We start from the raw sequence: 21,567 nt of genomic DNA, 5'->3' as shown, positions 1-21,567 counted from the left end.
GATATGCATTATTCTACTCAGGAGTAGAGTAGTAGGTATTAGAAAAGTCTGATTAAATTGTTTCATGCAATGAGGAATTCTTTAAAAAATCTTATATAACATGAAATCCATAGGTTAGGGATGGTGCCTACAGTTCTAGGTCACATGTCCTCCTTAAACCATGTGCTAATAGCCACATGCATGGCTTGCCTCAGGAAGTGATTGCTCCTAAAGCTTGCTGTAGGGCCATCCTGCCCTCATTAAGAACTAGGGGTGTGAGCGCAGGGTGGGGGGCAGGCACCAGGAAGAAGGGAGTGGGTGTTCGATAGGCCCCAGCAGGCTTGTCATGCGTTCTGAACTCAGACAGAGGGGTCGCATCTGGGGAGGGCACTGGGCCTGGGAGTGGAAGTTGAGGTTCTATTTTGTTCAAACAAGCCTGGGAAACAAATATAACAAAATGGTCACAACTGTGTCTTCTGAGTGGTCAGAATATAAGTTTAGGTTGTTATCTTTTGTGGGTTTCTGGGTTTTTTTTTTAACAGTTCTAAAAAAATTGTTTTAACACACTGCTTTAAAAAGGGAGGACATTAGAGTAGAAGTGAGAGACAGACCAGTACTCCACAATAACTCTTCTTCCTATGACATCTGTAGGTAGGTGTCCTCTACTCTGTGCTCCATTTTAATTACAGAATGTGAATCATGTCACCAGTCTTTCCTGTTACCTAGGTTTTTTACAAGGATGAAAATAAAAGGTGAAAGGCTTTTTAAATTATAAAGTACTTAGCAAGCACAAGTATTATTTCATTTACATTCATAATTTTAAAAACTTTTTGCTGGAAGGAATGTGTTTCACACAATTTCCCAAAATGATAGAACTAAAGTAAACTTGGATTTTTTTCAATTCCACATACTTATTTTTGCTCTGAATCACACAGCCATTTACTCCCCACTTTATTGATTTGAGATGCATTATCCTTGGTAGAGCCAGATTACACTTAACTAATTATGTGACATGTTTGACATGTGACAGCTATACCTAGAAACTCAGAATAATAATCTTATAGTCACATGAATCTTCTACTTTTTGTCTCCTTTTAGGTGAATGGTGATATTCCCCCTCGGCTAAAAAAGAGTGCTCATGAAATCATCCTTGACTTTATCAGATCAAGACCTCCTTTAAACCCAGTAAGTAATTTGACATATTACTCTTGATTGGAGACATCACAATGAATTATTCTCCTCTAGGTTGTCATCTCCAGAACTCTAAATGTTTAAGTTTTTACACTGAAATTTTATTCTAATGATGAATCCCAAATATAAATTACATTCTTATGTCACAGAAAAATACTTAAAACTTTTCAATACAAGGCAGTTTTAGGATGTTTTTACTCAAAACAACCTGGGTCATGGTGCAAAATCTGGCCATATGCTTCCTCTAGTATTACCTAAATACTGGATAGTTCCTGGTGTGGATTGCCCTTCCAGTTTACTTTTTAGTGCTACCACTCCTCCTTTATTAAATTGTCATATTGTCACTATTTATAATCAGTCCACTTTACTGTATATACACTTTTATGTGAATTATCTTCCTCTGTTAACAGCGTTCTTTCTAGTAACCATGGAGTCAGAATATTCTAATCCGTTAGAATGTTGATTTGTGTTTTTCACTTCTTTTCCCCCCAGCTCAATAGCTAGCGCTCACCAAAGGCTCTCAAATCTGTATACATAAAAGTAACTATAAAGAAAATGGTATTTCCCACTTAGGTATAGCTAAAGCATAATTAATGATCCTTTTTATAAATCTTTTTAAAAGAAGGGAAAGATTTTTCCCTCTTATTCTGGGAAATAAGGAAAAATAAATTTAAAAACTTAAAAGAGGGAAAGAGGCCACCTAGAAATGATTTTAGGAAGGGAGGTCATAGGAGAACAGAAAGAACCTGGATTTGCACGCTAACTCCACAATTTAGCAGCCATGTGTCTCTGAGGGAGTTAATCAGCCTACCTAAGTCCTGATTTCCTCAACTATAGAATGAAGATAATAATCTAAGAAGGTTACAGTGAATTACTAAAAAATGTTCGTTTCAAAAACAGTAATAGTAATAGGTAAATCATAGCTTGCATTGCAATTGATTGCCTATCATGCTAGCATATAGGTAATATAATTATAACTTTAGCAAAACTGACTCCTTAGGATTAGTTGAGCGAGGTTGGCACAGTGGCACACACCAGTAGTCCCAGCTACTCAGGAGGCTGAGATAGGAGATCACTTGACCCTGAGAGTTTAAGGCTGCAGTGAGCTATGATTGCACCTGTAAATAATAGCCACCGTATTCCAGCCTAGGCAACATAGTGAGACTCTGTCTCTAAACAAATAAATAAAATAAAATTAATTGAACATCTATGACTAAATCACTGGGAAATCCAATAATCTTCCTTTTGCTTTAGGAATCTTGATATTTAATGACTTGAAAATAGTCTTTTATCAAGCAATGTTATAATCATTGAGACTGATTATAACTGTACTATTCGAATGGGCAGTACATAATACTATACTATATGAATGGACTTTAGTAAAAATTACTTAAGGACAAATATTCAGGTCTCTAGCCATTGTGCTTTTTTTTCCCAAGGCCTCAGCCAGAAAACTGAAACCAACCCCACCACGGCCACGGAGCCTCCATGAAAGAATATTAGAAGAAATTAAAGCAGAAAGAAAGCTGCGCCCTGTCTCACCAGAGGAGATTAGACGTAACAAATTACGTGAGTCCACTACTTCCTGCACTCTTGGTCTAGAGTCATCCACTGGGAAAGTGTCTTTATACAGCCAGCCCCATGAAAATAATGGTGCAAAGTAAAGATGATCCATGGAGTTTTCATTCCTTGTTCATTTCTCTCTCTCCCTCCCTCTCTCTCTCTTTCTCTCTCTTTCTCTCTCTCACTTGTTCTCAATCATACACACACACACACACACACACACACACACACACACACACTCTCACACTTACTCTTACTTGAAGTTTACACATGAAATTCATAGAATAGGAAATTCTTTCCCCTGTCTGATACTGAACTGTACGAGAGCATCATAACATAATGGAAAGAGCTCTGCCAGTTTCTAGACTGAGGTTTTAGGAGAGTCTGTTTACCTCTCTGGGCATCATTTTCTTCATTGGCAGAAAGGGTATAAAAATTCCTCTTACCAGCCAGGCACAGTGGCTCATGCCTATAATCCCAGCACTTTGAGAGGCCAAGGTGGGAGGATCGCTTGAGGCCAGGAGTTTGAGACCAGTCTGAGAAACACTGTGACATCTCATCTCTACAGAAAGTAGAAAAATTAGCCAGGCATGGTGTCGCACACCTGTAGTCCCAGCTATTCAGGAAACCAAGGCAGGAGGATCGCTTTGAACCCAGGAGTTTGAGGTTGCATGGAGCTATGATGGCACCACTGCACTGTAGCCCAGGCAACAGAGCAGGAAACTCTGTCTCAAAAAAAAAAAGAAAATTTTCCTCTTACCTACATTCTGGCTTTTAGGTAGGAATTAAATAGGATTGTGGTAAAAATATAAATTATAATGCATATACAAAGATAAGGTATTGCATTTTAGAAATATAGATACACATAGTTTTACCTTATGTTTCTATCATCTTAATTATGGATTTAAAGATATGGTATTGTGATGAAATTATCAATTATTATCTGATATTTAACTTATCCCTAAATTTTCTTTATATTTATTATTTTTAATTTTTTAATATGTACTATAAGCATACACTGATTTATAGCAAGATTATATTATAAGATGTTTATAAACATTTTTGTTTATATGGCTCTCTTCCAATTTGTACGATTGAAGATGCCCAAAGAATTAACAGAAATTTCCTTTAGGAAAACAGATTATAGTGTTACCTGAACAGGAAAGGAACCAGTTCTGTGACACAACACTCTGCTAGTTTTCTCCTCTGACATCCTTTTCTGCCTCCTTCAGACTCTTCGTGGTCTTCAAAGTTTCTATCCTGGGTTCTCTTCTCTATGAGCAACCACACCCTCTTCCATGGTGGTGGTTTCTGGCTACCTTCCATCTCCCTGTCTATAATGCACATCTTTAAAAATTCAGACCCGCACATCCAACTGTCTGCCAGAAAGGGCCTCCTCATATCCCATAAGCAAGACAAACCCAGCATGTTGACGAGTGAACTCATGTTCTCTCACCCCAAACAATCACATCCTGTTTCCCCAAGTCAGAAATCTCAGCATAATCTTTGACCTCCTGCATGATGGCCAAGCCTTGGTGATTGTACGTCGTCTAGATCCTTTTAGTCTTCCACTCTTTCAGCCCAACAGCCACTATCCTTAATCCGTGCTGCCATCTGTTCAGATCTACCACATCAGCCTTCTGTCTGTCCTCCCTGCTTCCAGTCTTGAACTCTTCACTCCATTTTGATTTTCCTTGTTTCATCTTGGCCCTTCTGTTACAGTGTGAGCTCTGTGATGGCAGCGCCCATGTCTGTCTTGTTTGGTCTTGTGTCTCTAGTACAGGGCTGGGCTGTACAAAGTACTGTCATATGTGCTGAAATAATTAAACGTACCTTCTTATTACAAACTTACAAAGTATTCATGATTTCATCCATTGATTCCTCCCTACTTATTTTGGCAGCAAGTTTTCTCTCTTAAAAATGATGTTTAAAGCATGCTAAGTGATAGATCAATATAAGCATTTATATAATTATGAGCCAAACCATGCAAACCAAGAGTTCTTTTTGTGAGAGTCCTTGAATTAGCCTGAGGAGCATCTGTGCATCCTCTGAAATATAAAAAAATTTGCATATTTCACAAAATGTATCTATGTATGTTGTTTTGAAGAGGGAGTCAGTCCATAGCTTTCCTCATATTCCTAAAAGGTCCATAGCCTCAAAAGTATAAGAAACAATATGGAAAAATAAGAAAATGGTACTGTAGAATCTACATAAACTACTGTAGATAGATAGTTTATGACTGTATTTTAAAAATTTGCTACACCTTACAAAGTATGGGATTAATAGAAAAGATTTTAACAAAACTATAAGGTAAAACAAATATATTACTCTGAGAAAAGTGAGCTTTATGATTTACGTGAGTAGGGAGTAATTAGGCCTAGGACTGTAAACTTTCATGGAAGTACCAAAAGAATATTCTATAGAAAGAAGTAACACAGTTATAACGTGCTTGTATGATTTGAATTGATATTTGACATCTAGTTCCTTAATTTTTCCAACAGTTTTTTGAACATTTACTATCTATTCATTACTGTGCCAGCGACTGGGAATACAGAGATAAATAAGGCATACTCTCTGCTCAGAAAATGCTTCCACAGTAGTGGCTCTGAAGTACCATGTGCATTCATGTTGTAAGAGATATAAATGAATATTTACAACAGCCAATCAGAGTGGCGTTAAGTGAGGTCACTTAAGAAAGTGTAAGAGAAAGATTAGCAGGACTGTTAAGCAATCAAGGGGACACTCCCCCTTGCACCTAAGTGTCATCCTGAACCTTTTTTTTAAGTTGTAGTAAAAACACTTAACATGAGGTCTACCCTCTTAACAAATGTTAAGTGTACAATGCATTTTTGTTGATTATAGGTACAGTGTTGTACAGTAGAACTCTGGAGCTTATTTATTCATTTTGTATGACTGACATTTGCCTTAAACCCATGGATTAGTAACTCTCCATTCCCTTTACCTCCCCTGCCCCCTGCCCCTGGCAACCACCATTCTACTCTTTAATTCTATGAATTTGGCTATTTTAGATACCTTATATAAGTGGAATCTGCAGTATTTGTCTTTCTGTGACTGTCTTATTTCACATAACATAGTGTCCTGAAGGTTCATCCATGTTGTTGGATTCTAAAGAATCTCCTTCCTTTATGAGACTAGATAATATTCCATTCTGGAGATTTACCACATTTTCTTTATCCATTCATCTGTCAGTGATACTTAGGTTGTTTCCACCTCTTGGCTATTATGAACAGTGCTACAGTGAATATAGGCATGCTTGTATCTCTTCAAGACTCTGATTTCTATTTTTGGGGATATACACCCAGAAATGGGATTGCTGGATCATATGGTAGTTGTATTTTTAATTTTTTGAGGACCTCCGTACTCTTTTCCGTAGCAGCTGCATCATTTTGCATTCCCACCTACGGTGTACAAGGGTTTGGTTCCTTCACATCGTTAACACTTGTTATCTTTCGTTTTTTTGATAATAGCCATCCTGACAGGTATAAGGTGATATCATATTGTGATTTTGATTTTAATTTCTCTGACAATTAATGACCTTGAGTATTTTTTCATACACCTGTTGACCACTTGTTAAGTCTTCTTTAGGAAAATGTATGTTTAGGTCCTTTCTTAATCAGGTTGCTAGTTTTTTTTTTTTACTATTGAGTTATAGAAGTTTATTATATATTTTGGATATTAATCCCTTTGTATATCTGGTCTACAAATACTTTCTCACTTAAAGGGAGTTGCCTTTTGTCTGTGTGATTATTTCCTTTGCTGAGCAGAGGCTTTTTAGTTTGATGTAGACTGATTTGTTTATTTTTGTTTATGTTTTGTTATTTTGTTTTATTATGTTTTTGTTGCCTGTGCTTTTGGTGTCGTGTCCATGAAATCATTGCCAAGACCAATGTCATGAAGCCTTTTCCCTATGTTTTCTTACGGAAGTTTTACAATTTCAGATCTTATGTTTAAGTTTTTAATCCATTTTGAGTTGGTGTAAGATAAGGGTTCAATTTATTCTTTTGTATGTGGATATCCGATTTTCCATTTGCTGAAGAGACTATACTTTCTCCATTGTGTGTTCTTGGCACCCTTGGTCAAGATGACTTGACCATATGTGCATGAGTTTATTTCTGGTGTCTCTTTTCTATTCCATTGGTCTGTCTCTCTGTGTGCCAGTACCATACTGTTTTGATTACTCTAACTTTATAATATATTCTAACATCAGAAAATGTGATGCCTCTAGCTTTATTCTTCTTTCTCAAGATTGATTGTCTATTCATCATCTTTTGTAGTTTCATGTGAATTTTAGGATTGTTTTTTCTATTTATGTACAGAGACCACTAGAATTTTCATGGGGATTACATTGAATCTGTATATAGCTTTGGGTAGTATGTACATTTTAACAATAAATCTTTCAACCCATGAATGTGGGATGAATGTGGGATATCTTTCTATTTGTTTGTGTCTTGTATTAATAGTTTTCCCTATGCAAATCTTTTACCTCCTTAGTCAAGTTTATTCCTAGGTATTTTATTCTTTTTGCTACTATCATTAATAGGATTGCTTTCCTTATTTCCTTTTCAGATAATTTGTTGTTAGTGTATTTAAATGCAACAGATTTGTATAGTTGATTTTGTATCCTGCAGCTTTACTGAATTTGTTTATTGGTTCTAACAGTTTTTTTTTATTGAGTCTTTAGAGTTTTCTATATATAAGATTATGTCATCTGCAAACAGGGACAATTTTATCACTTCCTTTCCAGTTAGATGCCTTTTATGTCATTTTTTGTTTTTGTTTTTGGTTTTTGCCTAATTGCTGTGGATAAAACTCCCAGTACTATGTTGAGTATAGAAGTAGTCATCCTTGCCTTGTTCCTGATCTTAGAGGAATAGCTTTCAGTTTTTCCCTGTTGAGTATGATGTTAGCTGTGGGCTTTTCATATATGCATTTATTATGAAAGAGTATTAGATTTTGTCAAATGCTTACTTGCATCTTTTGAAATGGTCAAAGATTTTTTTAAATTCTTTATTCTCTTAATATGGTGTATCACATTAACTGGTTTTCATATATTAAGCCATCCTTACATCTCAGGGAGAAATCCCACTTGGTCATGGTGTGTGATCTTTTTAATGTGCTGTTGGATTCAGTTTGCTAATGTCAACCTGAAATAGTTGAAAGAATTAGAATCCAGTTAAAGAGTTTATTCAAACAAAAGGCTAGGAATGACCATTCCAAAATACAGGCTCCAGAGAAATGGGGTTATTATACTGAAGTTAAAGGTTAAGGTCTTATTTATATAGGCAGAAAACAAAGAAATTTAGTATGATTATAGCTTTTTTTTTTTTTTGAGACAGGGTCTCGCTCTGTCTTCTAGGCTGGAGTGCAGTGGCATCATCATAGCTCACTCACTGCAACCCCAAACTCCTACGCTCAAATGATCCTCTTGCTTTAGCCTCCCTAGTAGCTGGGACTACAGGTGCATGTCACCACACCCAGCTAATTTTTTTTTTTTTTTTTTTTTTGAGACAGAGTCTCACTCTGTTGTCCGGGCTAGAGTGAGTGCCGTGGCGTCAGCCTAGCTCACAGCAACCTCAAACTCCTGGGCTCAAGCAATCCTCCTGCCTCAGCCTCCCAAGTAGCTGGGACTACAGGCATGTACCACTATGCCCAGCTAATTTTTTGTATATACATATATATATATATGTATGTATGTATGTATGTTTTTAGCTGTCCGTATAATTTCTTTTCTATTTTTAGTAGAGACGGGGTCTCGCTCTTGCTCACACCCAGCTAATTTTTAAAAAATTTTTTTGTAGAGATTGGGTCTTGCAGTGTTGCTCAGGCTGGTCTCAAACTTCTGGGCTCAAGCGATCCTCCCACTTTGGCCTCTCAAAATGCTGGGATTACAGGCATGAACCATTGCACCCAGCTGGATTATAACGTTTTCTATACAAGGCTCGTTTATGTATAAGAATAATTAGTTATAGTTTGTTTTCTTCTCTCTACGGCTTATTGTCATTTCCTTTCCAATTTAAAAGAATGTAGTTAACATCCCATCTTGGACAATGTGATGGTCATGGAGTCTTTGTGTGAGAAAGGAAAAAGGGAAGTTAATCTATAATGAAGATCAGCAGTGGAAAGGGAAGAGTGCCCTTTAGTAATTTACAATATTTTACAAAACAATGTAGGTAAGGAAAAGGCTAATCTATGATAAAAAAAAACAAAAAAACATAGATTTCAGCTGCCTGTTTATGTGACCCAAGTCCCATCACGTTCCCTTAGGCTCAAAATATTTTAAAGTTCTAACAGCATAGACTTTTAATTACTTATTTTTACACTAGTATTTTGTTGAGGATTTTCCATCTGAATTCATCAAGGATATTAGCCTGTAGTTTTCTCTTTTTTGCTTTGTCTTTGTCTGGCTTTGGTATCAGAATAATAGTGGCCTCATACAATGAGTTTAGAAGTATTCCCCTCTCTTCAGTGTCTTGGAAGAGTTTGAGATGGATTGGCATTAATTCTTCTTTCAGTGTTTGAGTCAAATTCACCAGTGAAGATATCTGAATGAGTTTTTGTGGGTTAGATGTGTTTTTTGGAGACAGCAGATATCTAGCTTGTATTTTTTAATCAATTCAGCCGGGCTGTGTCTCTTCAGTGGGCAGTTCAAGCCATCCACATTTATTAAAAGGATTGGTAAGTGGGGTGGATTTCTATTAATCCTGTTGAGTAGAACCTTGTTGCTTTGTTTTATCTCTTGAGCTATTGTGGTATCTGGGCTTTGACCTTTAGCTTTTGGGTAATTTTACACTGGTGGGTGCTATTGTGCCTATCTGTGTATAATGCAGTTCTGAGTACTGCCTACAGGGCAGGTCTTGTCTTGACAAACTCCCTCAGTGTTTATTTGTCTGAAAAAGTCATTATTTCCTCCTCATATACAAAACTTAGTTTTGTAGGATACAACTAAGTTTCAAGGTGAAGAGATGGAAAACAATATTCCATGCAAATGAAACCAAAAGAAAGCTGGTATAGCAGTTCTCATATCAGATAACATAGTCTTCAACAAAAATAATGAAAGACAAATATAATGGTACAGGGAACAATTCAACAAGAAGACATAGCAATTCTAAATATTTACTCACCTAGCACAGGTGCACCCAGATTGATAAAGCAAATCCTACTTGATCTAAACAAAATGATAAACAGCAACACCATAGTAGCTGGGGATTTCAACACCCCTCTGGCAGAACAGGACAGATACTCTAAACAGAAAATAAACAAAGAAACAATGGACTTAAACAGAACTCTAGAACAAATGGGCCTAAGACACATCTACTGAGCATTCTACTTAAAAACCACTTCTCATCAGTTCATGGGACATTCTCTAAAATTGATTACATCCTAGGCACCAAAATGTGTCTCAAGAAGTTTAAAAAAATAGAAATTATACCATGCATCTTCTCAGACTACAGTGGAATAAAATTAGAAATCAACTCCAACGGAAACACTCATCTCTACACAAAGTCATGGAAACTAAACAACCTACTACTGAATAATAGTCAGGTCAAGGAGTAAATGAAGACAGAAATTAAAAGATTCTTTGAACTAAACAATAAAGGGGACACAAGTTATCAAAAATCTGTGGGATACAGCTAAAGCAGTCCTGAGAGGAAAATTCATAGCCATAAAATGCCTACTTCCAAAAGACAGAAAGATCACAAGTAAATAATCTAATGAATAATCTCAAGAAACTGGAAAGAGATGAGCAAACCAATCCTAAACCTAGCAGAAGAAAAAAAATAACCAAGATAGGAGCAGAACTAAATGAAATCGATAACAAAGGAACCATACAGAAGATTAATGAAACCAAAAGTTGGTTCTTTGAAAAGATAAATAAAATTGACAGGCCTCTTGCTAGATTAAACAGAAGCAGAAAAGAAAGGAATCTAATAAGCTCAATCAGGAATGAAAAAGGAGAAATTACAACTGATACCACGGAAATACAAAATATCATCTCTAAATACTACAAAAATCTCCATGCACATAAACTTGAAAACATGGAGGAAATGGACAAATACTTAGAAACACACAGCCTCCCTAGGCTCAGTCAGGAAGAAATAGAATTCCTGAACAGACCAGTATCAAGTAACGAAATTGAAGCAACAATAAAAAATCTTCCAAAAAAAAAAAAAAGTCCTGGACCAGATGGTTTCATGTCCGAATTTTACTGGACCTTCAAAGAAGAACTGGTACCTATCCTGTAGAAATTACTCCATAACATCAAGAAAGAAGGAATCTTCCCAAACACATTTTACAAAGCCAATATCACGTTGATACCAAATCCAGGAAAGGACTTAACAACAAAAGAAAACTACAGACCAATATCCTTATGAATATAGATGTAAAAATTCTGAATAAAATCCTAGCAAACTGAATTCATATGCTAATCAAAAAAATAATCCATCATAGCCAAGTGGGCTTCATCCCAGAGATGCGGGGATGATTCAATATCCGTAAATCTATAAATGGAATTCACCACATAAAACAAAAAATAAAAACAAAGACCATATGATCCTCTCAATTGGCACAGATAAAGCATTTGACAAAATTCAACACCCTTTTCTGATAAGAACACTTAACAAAATAGGCATAGATAGGACATACCTCAAAATGACAAAAGCCATATATGACAAACTCACAACCAACATCATACTGAATGGGGAAAAAATTGAAAGCATTCCTGCTAAGAACTGAAACCAGACAAGGTTGCCCTTAACCACTGTTTCCATTCAACGTATGCTGGAAGTCCTAGCCAGAGCAATCAGACAACAGAAGGAAATCAAGGGTATCCAAATGGGAGCAGAAGAAGTCAAACATTGCTTTTTGTTAATGATAGGATCTTATATCTAGCAAACCCCAAAGATTCTGTCAAGAGACTACTGGAATTGATAAATAAATTCAGCAAAGTCTTAGTTTACAAAATCAATGTACACAATTTAGTAGCATTCATATATGCCAACAACGATCAAGCTGAGAACCAAATCAAAGACTCAATACCTTTCACAACAGCAACAAAGAAAATAAATATATTCAACTAAGGAAGTGAAAGACCTCTACAGGGAGAACTATGAAACACTGAGGAAGGAAATAACAGAGGACATAAACAGATAGAAAAATATACCATGCTCATGGATTTGCAGAATCAACATTGTTAAAATGTATATACTGCCAAAGTGATCTACAGATTTGATGCAGTCCCTCTTAAAATACCAACATCATTTTTCACAGATCTAGAAAAAATAATTCTATGCTTCATATGGAACCAGAGAAGACCCTGTATAGCCAAAGCAAAAAGAACAAATTAGGAGGCATCAATTTACCAGACTTTAAGCTGCACTACAAGACTACAGTAACCAAAACAGTGTGGTAGTGGCACAAGAACAGAGACATAGACCAATGGAACAGAACAGAGAATCCAGATATAAAACCATCCTCATATTGCCATCTGATCTTTGACAAAGCAGAGAAAAACATACACTGGGGAAAAGAATCCCTATTCAGTAAATGGTGCTGGGAAAACTGGATAACCACAGGTAGAAGACTGAAACAGGATCCAGACCTCTCACCTCTCACAAAAATCAACTCATGATAGATAACAGACTTAAACCTAAGGCATGAAACCATAAAAATGCTAGAAGAAAATGTTGAAAAAACTCTTATAGACATGGGCCTAGACAAAGAATTTATGAAGAAGATCCCAAAAGCAATCACAGCAACAACAAAAATAAATAAATGGGACCTGATCAAATTAAAAAGCTTCTGCACAGCCAAGGAAACAATCATTAGAGTGAATTGACAACCTACAGAATGGGAGAAAATATTTACATGCTATGCTGTACATCTAATAAAGGGCTAATAACTAGAATCTATAAAGAACTCAGGCAAATCAGCAAGAAAAAATCAAGCAACCCCATTAAAAAGTGGGCAAAGGACATGAACAGAAGCTTTTCAAAAGAAAATTGACTAATGGACAACAAACATATGAAAAAATGCTCATCATTTCTAATCATCAGGGAGATGCAAATCAAAACCACAGTGAGATATCAGTTAACTCCAGTGAGAATGGCTTTTATCAAAAAGTCCGAAAACAACAAATGTTGGCGTGGATGCAGAGAGATAGGAATACTCATACACTGCTACAGGGACTGCAAACTAGTACAACCTCTATGGAAAGTAGTATGGAGATACCTCAAAGAACTAAAAGTAGAACTAACATTTGATCAAGCAATTCCACTGTATTTACCCAAAGGAAAAGAAAGACATTCTAGAAAAAAATATATCTGCACTCAAATGTTTATAGTAGCACAATTCACAATTGCAAAGATGTAGAAACAACCCATCTGCCCGTCAATACATGAGTGGAAGAATGGGAGAAAATACTCACATGCTACACATCTGATACAGGGCTGATAACTAGAATCTATATAGAACTCAGGAAAATCAGCAAGAAAAAAATCAAACAATCCCATCAAAAAGTGGGCAAAGGACATGAACAGAAACTTTTCAAAAGAAGATAGACTAATGGCCAACAAACATATGAAAAAATGCTCAACATCTCTAATCATCAGGGAAATGCAAATCAAAAACACAGTGAGACATCACTTAACTCCAGTGAGAATGGCCTTTCTCAAAAAGTCCCAAAATAGTAAATGTTGGCATGGATGCAGAGAGATAGGAACACTCATACACTGCTGGTGGTAATGCAAACTAGGACAACCTCTGTGGAAAGTAATATGGAGATACCTCAAAGAGCTACAAATAGAACTACCATTAGATCCAGCAATCCCATTACTGGGCATCTACCCAAAGGAACAAAAGACATTCTATAAAAAAGACATCCACACTAGAATGTTTATAGCAGCACGATTCGCAATGGCAAAGATGTGGAAACAATCCAAGTGTCCATCAATACATGAGTGGATTAATAAAATGTGGTATCTGTATACCATGGAGTTCTACTCAGCCACAAAAAACAATGGTGATCTAGCACCTCTTGTATTATCCTGGATAGAGCTGGAGCCCATTCTACTAAGTGAAGTATCATAAGAATGGAAAAACAAGCACCACATGTACTCACCATCAAATTGGTACTAACTGATCAACACTTATGTGCACATATAGTAGTAACATTCATCAGGTGTTGGGCAGGTGGGAGGGGGAACGAGGGGATGGACAAATGGGTGCAGTAGGCACTGTCTGGGGGATGGGCACGCTTGTAGCTTTGACTCAGGGGGTGCAAAGGCAATTTATGTGACTGCAGCATTTGTATCCTTGTAATATTCTGAAATTTAAAAAAAAAAGACATCTGGACCTAGGCTATTCTTTGTTGGGAGCTTTTTGGTCAATGATTCATCTCCCAGAGCAAGCCTTTGTCACATACATATTCTTCAGTTTCACTTTAAAAAAATTATATTTAGATGCTAACTAATGGGAACCCTATGTTAGAATAGTTAAATATCATTTTAATGTTGAATATGTTTTATTTTATTTTCACTTTGGAAGTTCATGTTTCACAACAGCCAGAATTGAACTATTATAGAAAGTAATGTTCTATGAGAATCTCACTTCTAAAATTCTGAGCTCAAACTGATCATAAATCTTAATTTGAAAGTAAGGGATTTGGACTCATTTTTTTTCTGCACATCTACATTGGTTCTAACTATAAAATTTTGTTTCATGGAGTTTGATTAGGATAATGTTGGCAGAATTAGCTTGAAGAAATTTCTAAATATTTTTATAACCCTCTTCCTCTGTGTAATTACAAGCAGAAACCCACTGCAGAAATGGAGAAAATGCCTCTAAATGTTTAAAGTAGTTTAAATGTTACCCACGATTTCCACAGCCAGAGGTGTCCACTGTGAATCTACTTGAGCATTACAAAATGAGAACAATAAACTATATACAGTATTTTGCTCTCTCCCTTTAACATTGTATGTGGCATGACCGTCTTCCAGTGTCATTAAGTATGACTCAGAACATGATTTATAAGGACATGATCTCCTAACAGATGGCTAAATTGTGTTTTTTACCTATTCCCCTACTGTTTCACAACCTATTTCCATTTTTTCCTAGTAAGTCTGAGATTACTATTCTTGTTTATCAGTTTTTGTTCATGTCTCTGATCATTTTCTTTTCTCTAAACATCTTAATTGTCATGATCCTCAATTGTTGTGTCCTCTTTCTGGTATATAGAGCTTGGGAAAGATGTGAACCTCATCTCCCAAGAAATAATCGCATCCCTTTCTTATGCAGTAGTCAGTCTTATTTCAAAAGATACATTGATGTGCCAGAGAAGAGCAGAATAAGAAGGTATTAGAGAAGATTGAAGAGTGCTTTGACAGTATGCAGTATTTTACTTGCTATATATAACTAGGAAAATCTAAAGTAGATAGCATATGAATTTGGAATTGCAGTTTTTGGAATGATTGGAAAATTATTCTCAACACAAAATCCCTGACCACTTTCCTATAAGATAACTAAAACACAGTAAAATGCCTGTTTAAAAATTATATCATAACTTACACATTAAGATGAAAATACATGAAATATTATTTCCTGACCCACAAACAATAAGTATGATTATTAAATAATAGTTGCTTTATTTGCCCCCTCTAAGATGTACATCCTCTTTGTTGACATAAGTGCAATTAAAAACATCTGCATATGATTACATCTTGCTAAGATGTGTTTGAGATGTAAGTCAAAGCTCTTTCTTCCCATAATTTTTTAAAAATACTATATTGAGCTTTTGGGTTGTAAATATAAACTGTTCCTTTTAAAAATCTGCTAACAGCTGGGCACGGTGGCTCATGCCTATAATCCTAGCACTCTGGGAGGCCGAGGCGGGTGGATCCTTTCAGCTCAGGAGTTCAAGACCACCCTGAGCAAGAGCGAGACCCGGTCTCTACTAAAAGTAGAAAGAAATTAGGTGGACAACTAAAGCTATATGGAAAAAATTAGCCAGGCATGGTGGTGTGTGCCTGTAGTCCCAGCTACTCGGGACTACAGTCCCGAGGAGGATCGCTTGAGCCCAGGAGTTGAAGGTTGCTATGAGCTAGGCTGACGCCACGGCACTCTAGCCCGGGCAACAGAGTGAGACTCTCTCAAAAAAAAAAAAAATATCTGCTAAAATACATATTGAGAGATAATTACATTTCATTAAATTGGGGTATTAGATCTCCAGAGGCTGTTTCCCTAGAAAACATCAGCTGGGGAGATGTTCTCTCTGATAAACCTGTACTTGCAAACCCACTGTTGACCTGCAGTTGTGTCCTTCTCTGACCACAAAGGTGCCTGTTGTCCTCACCGGGACCTCAGGCTTCCAGAAATCCAAAGTCAGGAAGGCAAGGTTGTCTTTGGTGACAACAAAGTCTCACCTAAGGTGCCAACTTTGTGAAATAAGGTGACAAAAAAATTCCAAGGACAAATAATTAATTTCTCAAATTGTCCTGCCTTGTTTATATGAAGAAAATTTAGAAGAATGGAAGAAAGAATATAATAAAAAATATTCAGAGAGATGTTACTTTGGCTTCAGCAATTTTGGAAGGTGACAAAAAAATTCCAAGGACAAATAATTAATTTCTCAAATTATCCTGCCTTGTTTATATGAAGAAAATTTAGAAGAATGGAAGAAAGAATATAATAAAAAATATTCAGAGAGATGTTACTTTGGCTTCAGCAATTTTGGAAAATCTTCCTGGTGGATTCAGTTTTTGAAATGGGGAAAGAAGACTGTGCTTTGGAGGAGGGAAGGAGGAATGACCAGCTGCATATCTGAAGTGCTATGCTTCAGTGTTGAATGTGGCAGTTTCTAAACAATAATAGGAAGGTTGAGCATAGGTCACAGAAAAGATGTTTTCTTTTTGATGCCTCATTATTGAGATACTGGTAAGAGTTTTGGACTATTGTGAAAATAGATAATTCTCACTGTTATGAATACCCAACCAAATTCATGAAATCTTTGCAACAGCCTTTTTTAACCCCTTTATTGAGCTTTATGGTATTTACATACCCTAAAATTCACTCATTTAAAGTATACAATTTAGTGGTTTTTATTGTATTTTAAAAATAAACGGTTTCAACAGGAAAGAAATAATAATTTTATTCTTAAGAAATGATAATTACAGTAGTCCCCTCTTATCCAAGGGAGTGGCCGGATGCGGTGGCTCACGCCTGTAATCTTAGCACTCTGGGAGGCCTAGCACTCCGGGAGGCCGAGGCGGGCAGATAGTTTGAGCTCAAGAGTTCGAGACCAGCCTGAGCAAGAGCGAGACCCCGTCTCTACTAAAAAAATAGAAAGAAATTATCTGGACAACTAAAAATATATATAGAAAAAAAACTAGCCGGGCATGGTGGCACATGCCTATAGTCCCAGCTACTCGGGAGGCTGAGGCAGGAGGATTGCTTGAGCCCAGAAGTTTGAGGTTGCTGTGAGCTAGGCTGACGCCACGGCACTCACTCTAGCCCGGGCAACAGAGTGAGACTCTGTCTCAAAAATAAAAAACAAAAAACCAAGGGAGTTATATCCCAAGACCTACAGTGGATGCCTGAAACCACAGATAGTACCGAACCCTAGATATGCTGTTTTTTTTCTGTACATACATACCTATGATAAAATTTAATTTATAAATTAGGCATAGTAAAAGATTAACAACAATAATAATAATAAGGAAAAATTATACTCAGAAGGCATGCAATTTAAAACTGAGGAATTGTTTATTTCTGAAATTTTCCATTTATTATTTTTTGGCCACCAGTAACTGAGACCATGGAAAGCAAAACTGAGGATAAGAGGATGCTACTGTATTGAACTTTTACTATGTGCCAAGCGCGATTCTAAATAGCTTTTTTGTATGAAGTCATTTAATCTTTATAACAATCTCATGAGTTAGGTACCATTATGCCCATTTTACAAATGAAGTAACTTAAGCACAGAGAGGTTAAGTAACTTACCCAGGGTCACACTGCTAGTAAGTGGCAGAGCTGAGATTCAAACTCAGATAGTCTGGCCACTTTTTAAACTACTAGGGTATACTGCCTACAATAAAGAGTTTATTGGCACATTGTGATGCTGCTAATTCCTGATTTTTTCTAAAATACTTCTTTATTTAGAAAACCAAATTCTCATCCTGGCAAAAATTATTGGACACGTTTATTCTAAAATTTTAAGGATTTTATATGTTCCCTAAAATCATGTTTTAAAACATAGCTGTCTTTTCTTTTGATTTATTTTATATTTAAGTCAAAAATTCTACTGTGTGATTCTTTAAAATGTTTGTGTCTTTACCATGCTTTCATTTTCAACTTGTTCTTTAAAAAGCTATTTTTTTCTTTTTATTGGTACTCCATTTCGAGTCTTAGTGATGTAATTGAATCTAAGACTCTTATTCTGGAATTGTATTTCAGATTTTTATTTACTAACTTCTGCCTTAGAGTCTGAAATGTGCCACTAATGGTCTTCTTTAATCTGTCCCCCCTTTTTTTTCCTCCCCATATATTCTAACAGCTGAATTATTTTCTTTTTGTTGCTTATTTTCTTTCTTTCAGCAATGCGGCCACTTAGCATGTCTTACAGTTTTGACTTGTCAGGTAAAAAAAAAAAAGCGCTTTCACACCTGACATGGGTTTTGTGTTTTCTGTCAATACATTTCATTCATTTGTTTGTTCAAACATGTCAAAAAGAAAATTAAAAGGCTGCTTCTAAGCTGTGGTCAGTAAAATAAAACATTCTTCTTATTTGAAAACAATATACTTAAGAAATATGTAAAACTACAGTAAACCTGTTGCCTCGTAGGGGATTGTGGAAGAACTCATGGTTATAGAATATGGTGCCCATCCTTATGGTAGCTGGCACTCCCCTGGACTCTTCTAAAGCAATGATGTTCAAGTCTAAAACAGCCCTTTTCCTTAAGAAAATAGAAAAAACTTTAAGAAACAAAGTTTTGACACTCCTACTTCCTATTCTCTAAAGCATTTAGTTATATAAGTAGCTAAATTCAAAATGATTATCTATTTCAGATGACTGCAGCACCTCAGTTGATGGGCAGGAGCCACCTTTTGTATCATTGTGCTCAGTACGTAGAGCCAAGTCATGAATGACCAAATGCTGCTTACAAGTATAAAAATACAAGAGCATTGTAATGGCTTGGGTTGTAATATATAATTATGTGCCCTGGGTTTGTAGTACAAGCGTAGACCCCTTCTATTAAATAGACAGAGATTAATAGTGAAATGAATAACTATTAATGACTAAATTTGATCTGCAAAATCAGCCTTCCTCATCCAGGCTAGAGTGCTGTGGAGTCAGCCTAGCTCACGACAACCTCAAACTCCTGGGCTCAAGAGATCCTCCCACTTCAGCCTCCCAGAGTGCTAGGATTACAGGCATGAGCCACTGTGCCTGGCCCAGCCTTCTTTTTAAACTGAAAATTTAAATATGTATGTGTGAATTTTCAAAGCCAACTTAATCCCAATAAAATAGTTTGCATATTAGAATTTTTAATTTTGGAAGCTGCTGTTTTGAATATAAAATGAGATAAGATGTTGGCACTAATATTTTCTTCCAGAATTTTCTATCAAATGCCATGGAATGCCTCTGAAGAGACAGAGAATTGTTGGCATTTGTTACATAAAAATTCATATTTAAAAGAGCCAGAGGGTTCTAATATCATATTCTATATATGAGTATTTACTGATTATCTTCCAGCTACAAAACTAGTTCCCAACTGTTTTTAAATTTTCTTATTTTTGTAGATCTCAGGCATGACTCTACTATTTTACAATCTTCACTTACTATTTTTGACTGATCACTGAAGAGCTTTTTCTCTTTTCTTTATCCATTTGGCAATTTTTATTTTATCAGTCATTTGCAGAGTGACCTTGTAAAAAATTTGGTCCGGAAAATAAACTCAGATTCATTTTGTAACATATGTGTTACTACTAATCTCCAAAAGTTGGCAATGTCCATCACAGATACCCTCTCTCTTCTGAATATCTACTAAAGGTTTTTCCATCAGTTAGACTGTAAGAGAGTGGTTGGCTACTTAAACACACTGACTATTGGCTCTCATAAATTAGGCACATGTGGCTGATCTAGACAGTATGCATGCTCACACAGCTTATAGATAAGTGTGTTCTGTGTTCTTATAGGATATATGATAGCGCCTATGTTGGGAAGAAAGCTCTTGGGTGTAAAAGAGTAGCAAAGAATTTTTATTTGGTTTCACTGCATGTTATTTGCTATAATTTATTTTGTGCCTTAGTGTACTTCATGATTTCCAAGTGCTTCATTCTTGATTTCTTGTGCTACTTTTGTTTTTCATTGTTGCATTTTGACTATTAATTAAAATGTCCCAAATTATAAATGGAAAATATTGATTTATTCTTGTAACTTAAATGCAAAGATGGGAGTGTAGTTTCTGAGTTGGAAAATGAAAAAACTGATGAGTAAACATTTTAAACATGTAGTCTAGATAATAACTCTGAACTTAAGTGTAGAATAAGATACAATGAAATATATTTTGCTGCTTAAGTATATCTTAGAAATATTAATTCTTAGTGAAAATCTTAATCCATTTAATATTACTTATGGTAAGTATAATTTATTTTTTCTATGCAAATATTAACTATGTAATCTGTATTCTAGTCACATTTCCTCTCACTAAATAAGGCAGCATACACAGAGTTATTATATAAAGTATTTAATATCATGAGTATGCATTTTAGATTCTGAACCTAAAGTTTGTGCTTTCTAAAACCATATCTAAATATTTCACATTTTAAATATTTTGCTTACACATAAACATCACCAGTTTTTTCTCAACAAATGGTATCTTATAAAGAAGAAATACAAAGCCTATCCAAGTGTTTGGTTTTTCTTATTTGATTCATTGAAGTAATAAGAAGGATTTATCCGCCGGGTGTGGTGTCTCACGCCTGTAATCCTAGCACTTTGGGAGGCTGAGGCGGGCGGATTGTTTGAGCTCAGGAGTTCGAGACCAGCCTGAGCAAGAGCGAGACCCCATCTCTACTAAAAATAGAAATTAGCCAAACAACAAAAATATATAGAAAAAATTGCCCGAGCATGGTGGCGCATGCCTGTAGTCCTAGCTACTAGGAGGCTAAGGCAGGAGGATTGCTTGAGCCCAGGGGTTTGAGGTTGCTGTGAGCTAGGCTGATGCCACGGCACTCTAGCCCAGGCAACAAAGTGAGACTTTATCTCAAAAAAAAAAAAAAAAAAAAAAAGAAGGATTTATCCATTTAAACATAAAAATATAAGTAATCATACTGCTTAAAAATATGTTCAACTGAGGCTGGGTATGGTATCTCACACCTGTAATCCCAGCGCTTTGGGAGGCCGAGGCAGAAGGATTGATTGTGGCCAGGAGTTTGAGACCAGCCTGGGCAATACAGGGAGACCCTGTCTCTACAAAAAAATTTAAAAAATATTAGCCAGGTGTTGTGGCACCCACCTGTAGCCCCAGCCACTCCGGAGGCTGAGGCGGGAAGATCACTTAAGCTCAGGAGTTTGAGGTTACAGTGATCTATGATTGCACCACTGCACTCCAGCCTGGGCGACAGAGCCAGACCTTGTCTCAAAAATACACACACACACACACACACACACACACACACACACACACATACATATATATATTCAACAAGTCTTTCACAAATATGTAATAAGAGATAAAATCATAAACAATATTTAGTGCTATATATGGAGATCATCTCGAAACCTTACTGTTACATAACCTATTTTTCATTAATTCTATT

The 21,567-nt window shown here is 36.1% G+C and overlaps 1 protein-coding gene across 3 annotated transcripts in view; it reads left to right on the top strand.

The window, feature by feature from the left end:
* SPIRE1 (spire type actin nucleation factor 1) overlaps positions 1–21,567 on the top strand; it is a 183,296-nt gene that overhangs the window by 129,714 nt on the left and 32,015 nt on the right. For all 3 annotated transcript variants that reach the window (XM_045527804.1, XM_045527803.1, XM_045527805.1), the window contains exons 7-8: positions 1,078–1,164; positions 2,610–2,739. In XM_045527804.1, the coding sequence (XP_045383760.1) occupies positions 1,078–1,164; positions 2,610–2,739 (217 nt within the window). The remainder of the gene's footprint in view (positions 1–1,077; positions 1,165–2,609; positions 2,740–21,567) is intronic.

Source organism: Lemur catta, chromosome 16 (genome assembly GCF_020740605.2).
Source record: "Lemur catta isolate mLemCat1 chromosome 16, mLemCat1.pri, whole genome shotgun sequence".
NCBI lineage: Eukaryota > Metazoa > Chordata > Mammalia > Primates > Lemuridae > Lemur > Lemur catta.
The sequence above is the reverse complement of the archived record's forward strand: the minus strand, read 5'-3'. Positions and strand labels throughout refer to the sequence as shown.